The 6,985-nt window shown below is 33.1% G+C and overlaps 1 protein-coding gene across 1 annotated transcript; it reads right to left on the bottom strand.

The window, feature by feature from the left end:
- Positions 1 to 227: 227 nt before the first annotated feature.
- Positions 228 to 6,427, bottom strand: LOTGIDRAFT_127723 (hypothetical protein; the record flags this gene model as incomplete). Its single annotated transcript, XM_009063527.1, has 5 exons — positions 228 to 351; positions 2,903 to 3,024; positions 3,405 to 3,485; positions 5,040 to 5,393; positions 6,065 to 6,427. The coding sequence occupies 5 exons, from the start codon at positions 6,425 to 6,427 to the stop codon at positions 228 to 230; spliced, it is 1,044 nt and encodes a 347-aa protein (XP_009061775.1).
- Positions 6,428 to 6,985: the final 558 nt, after the last annotated feature.

Here is a 6,985-nt window from a genome sequence, read left to right as displayed (position 1 = left end):
GAAACATGCTGTTCTGAATTCTTTTCTAAATTTTCCTGTAAAAGTAAAGCAACAATAAAAATTCTTATGCATTCTTAAACAAAATTGAAATGATTAACTTCCAGAAACAGTGCTACATTGAACAAGATTACGCTCAAGCCATCTAAATGCTTAATATTCATCTGAAGTCCGTTGGCTTCTGGGGGCTGCTAGATCTCTCTTCTAAATACGCCCTTCTGTGTAATTATTTAAAACTTACCGCTCATAAAGTTATATATAACTGGATTAATGGAACTATTGATATAAATAAGAAGATGAACTGTATAACCAATAGCTGAAGATGTTTTAGATGTTTGGTGAACAATTGGATGTCTGAACAATCTGAAATAATTTTAATTCATCTCAGGTTTATACTTACATGACCTAATCATAAACTAAACCACTACAGGGCCTTATCCTTAAAACTTGAGAATTCAGCACAGATTCTAGAATTCACTTTACACGATTTTTTATTTTTCAACGGCTCTTTGAGCTTTATTTGTTGTGGTCAAATCAACTCCATAATATGAATAATATCCTAAGTCCTATAACGTCACTGGCAGTTTATTTACAAATAAGAAATAGAAAAGAAACAAACAAACAAACAAACAACTATATCTTACAAGGATAACAAGGTTCACAGTTAAGGATCCTTTTTACCAGCTGATCCTTGGTCAAATATAATTTGACTTAGCATGTGTTTTACATGATGACCAATTATATCCCATCGTGTTAATATGTACAATTTAAGCCTTCAGTATAAAATGAGTAATTGCTATTCGCTGAGACACAGTCAGCGTTCAAAGAGGTAATCAAAAAATGTTTTTTAAAGGTTTTAACTTTTCTTGCCTATATGTATCGATGACACTTGTATGAGCTGAATGTTAGACATGACCATGTCCTTGTGTATTGGGCATAATTCTGATCCATGTAAAATAAAGAGTTTATTATTGTTATTACAGTCTCGATTTTCAACCAAAGGTTTGTGGTTTCATTGAAAGATAAAATCTGACACGCTTGTAACGCCACATTTGACTTGATTGTTATTTGCGATTTCGACGCAAAAATCTAACCAATTTGATTTTTTTTTAAATTACAGAAACGACAGACGTCGGACGTTTACTCTATAAAGAGCGTTGACAGATGTTGACTACAGACACCAATGTTAATAAAACTGTTCTTAACATTTTAGAACGCATATTACTCAATAAAAATAAAAGAGTAGAAGAAGATTACATTACATAAACAACTCTTAACAAACTCTTTGAAGAAACCGAACAAATTTCCGGTTTGGTAGGAATTCCAATATTTTAGGAAGAGTTGAGGAAATTACAAAAGGTAAACTTCTGTTTGAACCTCTTTGATGATATTCTCGTTCAAGAATAAAATCATAATTATGGAATTTACCATACTAATTTACATATATCATATTCCACCTGTTTATAATAAACCTAACTAGCTTAATTATTTAAGTGCCTTCTTTAGGAAGAAAAGTTAATTGTTTATAGTATTTTTGTAAGAGTTTTGTTTTTATAGACGGTAACATTAATTAAAGACAAGTGGATTTCCTCAGGTTCTAAAGACTATATTCAAATATTTTATGCTAGCATAGTGTTTCTATAAGACATCCTGCACATTGATCAAAGAAAGTTTGTGTTAATTTCTTCAAAATTATTTCATTGTTTACTTAACATTATGGATTTTGGCAACACGCTTTTCTCCAACTGATAGAATAAGTGAAAGTTGACATCCCTTTTCCATGACTGTCCACTCTTGTCATACATTTTGTGGTATTTATAGGACGTTTGGTAGTACAGAGATGGCTTTTAGTACTTTCAGATATAACCTATTATGTATGTGAAGTTACTATTCAGTAAAATGTAGTACAACTACCTAATAAAGTACCATTAACGGTCTGAAACTGGTGTCAATCATGTTAAATAACTATGGTACGTGTTCGGTATGAAATAATGACAGAAACTCTGCTAAGCACCAATCAATTCCTTTAAAAAGTGTGTCAATGAGTGGAGTAGATTTGAATAACTAACAATAAATCGAATTTAAATGTAAATTTAATGTAGCGAATTGAATGCTAACAGTAGCATGATTACTTCTCCTTTGGGGAAATATAAAGGAAAAATTCCATTTTAAGGCTAAAACCAGAAATACATTTGTAAAGGGATAGAAATACCATCCTGCTGAAATATCGAGTTGAAAAATCCAGCTGCATAACGACAGCAAGTGGTCAAGAGTCTAATTCAAAGGGAAATTGCTATCATACCACGAACAATATTTGTTATGCTGTTAAGATTTAAGCTGTAATATTGTAATACATGTGACAAATGTAATATACATGTATACCTAATCAGGCGATTAGGTAACTAGAATTGTTAAAGAGACAGGTTGGCCATTCTATTTGACCAATCATACTTTAGTCTCAGAAACGGGAATATTTTAGCTAAGCCAATCAGTAATAGTGTACACAGCTCCCCGCTGTAATTTGAGCCTTCAAATCCATGTGTGTCGAGAATTATCTACGTTTGAATGTTAAAATGATGACTCGTCATTTTAAGATACTCTGTTATATACAGAAAAGAAATAGTGAGTAAAATTCCTAGTTTGAGATATTTTTGAAGGAATTATATGATTTTCGTGCACGTTCAATACTTGAGAAGACTATTTTCAAGACTCGAACCAACCCCAAAAAATGTCCCTTTAAAAAAATAACAAAAATTGTCCAAAACTGTCTTACAGTTAAACCATAGCAGCTAATATTTAGTCTGGTATGCACCCAGTACCCGTCCTCTAGGTTGCTAGAGACTAAATAACCATTTTAGGAGAATGAATAGTCTTTACTTAGCTCAAGACAATATAATATTCTCACCTTAAAATATTCCAAATGTACACTGGGAGAAAACAAAGTATGAATACAATAACAACAACTATTAACATCTTAGCCACTCGTCTTCTGGCTTTGAGCTGGGAAGTAACTTTATCATGTAGACTCTCTGAAATAATTATATAACACATCATCAAATTTGAAAAGAAAATAGAATATCCAATTTATAATGAAAAAAGGTGGGCGTGGTTGTATATATGGAAATTCGTTTATCAATCATTGAAAACAAATTCAAATTGGATACAACTGAAAACAATACTGTTCATGCAAGAATACTTGATTATTTTGATAAAAATATAAATTTTTTAAAATTTGCACTTTAGGCCGATATTGCAATTCTCATAAAATTAATCTAGTTTCGATTTACCGACGATGGTGCGAAGACATTTTATTTGATCCGAACTACACACTGCTCATACCGCTTTTTCTACAAGAGATTTTAATAGGGCTTTTCATCAACACGACAAAGCGTCAAACGATCACCAACCATGATAGATGAGTTAATTAATTTCAAATTGTCCATACTGATTTTATTTTGTCTGTGAGGTTTTAATGAAGAACAAATGTTCTATAATGTTCCAACTCACAATACAAGAAACAACTAGTAGTACACAATCTAATTCCACGTTTAACTCGCTTGTTGATACATAACATGTATATTATGTAGGCTTTGCTTCTCTCCATTTTCACAATTTCTGACAAACATTAATCATATGAAGGGTCAATCTTTTTCAGAAATATTAATATATACCTACACCTAGACAATGTACGTAATTTAGTACTATATAGTAATATTTCCATCATATGAATCTTAACTCATGGAAATATGAACATAAAGTCTACCTATATACAGCAAATCTGAACGACAGGAACGGCAAAGTATTTAACCATTTGAAACGAAAAGCATAATTGATCCCCATCGTGTACAAACCACGCCCCCATTAGACATACTTCCCCGAGGCCGTGGTAATACAAGTGAGAGAAATTACGTATTCATAGCTAAATATTGTCCAATCGAAATGGCCCCTGCTGTCTTGCTAGTAAAATCCCAGCCAATCAAATCAAACCAGTCGTTATGACGCTTTGTTTGCGAATATAAACAAAACGAAAGCAGCGTTCTATCATTTCCGTTCTATCTGATTGGTCAGATTCAAAAAGCATCAATTTCCTTTCCACGCCCACAAAGCGAAGTGTAGTGGGCTTAGTTTAACGCGGGTTGATAAGATCATGTCAAAGCCCGTATTCGTGATACGATGAATTGTCAGGTATTTTTCTACCAGGGGTTTATTATTTTTTGACAATTTTTGGGGGCAATGAAGCGCTTTTCTAGAATAAGATTGAAGTCGTTCTATCCAGTCAGGTTATATTCTCCAACATGGAAACAAATATTGCAAGGTAAATCTAAGAGAGAATAACGAAATACATGATCTTTGAATGGCATTTAGTAAGGGTGTTGGATATAATGAAAAGCATTGCTTGATAAAGACCAGAGGACACTGGTCGAAACGTTGCTCAAATAAAGTTAGTAATTGTAATCCATAAGAATTTTTTCATTATGACGAAATACATGGTAGTAAGGATTTATAGTGGGAAGGGGGTAATGCCATTGATTAAGGATCCTAAAAGGAGAATAGAAAGAAAAAGGTTGAAAAGCCCTGCTGTATGTACATGGAAAGAATTTATTGATTGTCTGTAAAGTTTATCACAGAGTAAGGTTCTTTTAAAGTAGATAAAGATTAGACAACAGTGCGAACGGTGCCTAAACTAAAATAGACATGCCTGCAGTAACTGTAATTAATTAATATGGAAGATAATAACACGAATCAACTGTAGCGTAATCATATCTTATGGTCCCAAAGGAAATTCATTTAAGTTACAAATCGAATTCGTATAGAATATGATCGGATCCGGAAATTAGACTTCCAAAGTTAGTAAGTAGTTTCACTTATGCAGTCTATAACTTGTGGAATTAGTGATACATTTTATTAGAAACTCGTTGAGGCTGAAATGCATTAATGTAATATTTGATGTAAACTCTTCTAGTTAGAGACTCGACATTAAGGACACGGACTTTAAGGTATCAGTAAAGCGTATTACCTGTTAAAGTTTTGCCGGTTTTGACACTGGACCACAAACAAATAGCAATAGATAGATATGTATATCCCATGACGATAATTGGTAATAAATAAAAGAGAACCAAGCACACTAATTCATTGATATACGCCACCCGAGGATATCCCTCTGGTGTACATGATGTCAATAATACAGTAAGATTAACAGGAATCATCTGATCTGGAGTAGCAGTAAATATTATCAAACGAGGAAGTGATGCCAGATGCCCCACTAACCAGATCACACCTATTGTAATAATGACGTGCTTCCTCTTTTCTTTAAATGACATTGGTCTGCAGATAGCGAACCACCTTTCTACTGAGATAGCTGTTAAGGTAAAGACCGAAACAATGACTGAAACACTCTGAAAAATAAAAAGAACGACATTATTATTCATACAGAATTTAAACGTTATAGCCAAAATGTCAAGTGAGTTTCTAGGGTTTTTGCAAAATAAGCCCTATATTAAGGGCTGATGCATCGATAAACAATTCTCACCGGGACAGCTAGTTTCATGAACAAGGGTTAACTAGACTTTAGGGGTATAATCAACGTAAGAGAGAAGCCGTCAGCCAACAATTGTAGAGATAATTGTCATTTTTACAGTTTGGACCAAAAGATTTTTATACTCGTCTCCATTATATAAAATCTTTATCCTGGCCGATTATTTCATTGATCATAAGCTGCTATTAGAATAAAGTGGAAATCTTTCTGCATGGTAATGGCAGATGATGATAACCTTGAAACATGTTACAGCTTAAAGACAACTGGTATGAACGCTATTTGATCATTGGGTATCTGGAAATGTTTCCATGCCACTGAACAATTTTATTGTCTGATTGTATCTTCTGTCATAAACTAAACTTATACATAATACAAGATAGATATCGACGTTAAGAATATAATTTTTAAACCTGATAAATATACTTATACTTGTAATACTGTCATTAATTGTTGTCCTTTTTGGTTTTTCTTTAGAGATAATATGTCTTTAAAACATTAAAAAACTTCTATGAATTAAATCATACCCCCTACCTGATAAAATTCAACTATTTTACACATAACATCTCCAAGAAACCACGTTTCCCAAAACGTTTGAGCAAAGGTTGGTGGTAAGCACAGAATTAACACAAGTAAATCCGCCACAGCCAAATTCACAAGAAATAAATTAGTCGTTGTCCGAAGATGAACATTTCTCCATACAGCAAAACAAACCAGAGAATTTCCAGTTACTCCAAAGATAAAAACGAGAATGAAAATAACGCAATAGATCCACTCGTGGGTATGTGGTTTTAAAAATGCATATATCTGTTCAAGAAGATGCTCATCTGAGTAATAACATTGGTCACCTTCTTTATATTTACAATATGGTGTCGTTCCTGTGATATTATCAAACATTGTAGAAGAGGAGTTATTCAGCATTGTTGCTGATCTGACCTGAAACATATACAAATACAAATACGTCACTTTTACATTTTGGTCAACACCAATAATATTAACACTGCAGTCGACGTCTTTGTGCAAGTTATCACTAAATCCAGCAAGTATACCGCTCCTTTGTATCATTCACATTATAACTTTCGTGTACTTTTGTCCATCTCTCTATATAATATATGTTTACTTGCACTAAGTATGTTTTCTATATAGTATAGTATTGTTAGAGTTTTTTTTTTCATCACAGTTCAAATAACATGGTGTCGTATTATTAGTGAACTTATTGACTAGCTCATTTTGATCCTTGAATATAATCGATCACTTGTACCCCTTTTACACTTATTTAAATTTGAGCGGCCAGCCAAAATTAATTAGTTACTTCAATACTTACAAATGTTAATGGGTCTTAGCGTGCCTGATTTTGACTCTTTGTGAACCTTTTCTACACTTTTTCGCTAAAGAGCGTATACGCTCTTCGGTTTAAAGCCGCCAAACACGGTTTCGCTTTATCGAGACGGAGTA

Source organism: Lottia gigantea (genome assembly GCF_000327385.1).
Source record: "Lottia gigantea unplaced genomic scaffold LOTGIsca_58, whole genome shotgun sequence".
Taxonomy (NCBI): domain Eukaryota; kingdom Metazoa; phylum Mollusca; class Gastropoda; family Lottiidae; genus Lottia; species Lottia gigantea.
This window is presented reverse-complemented; position numbering and strand designations above follow the sequence as displayed.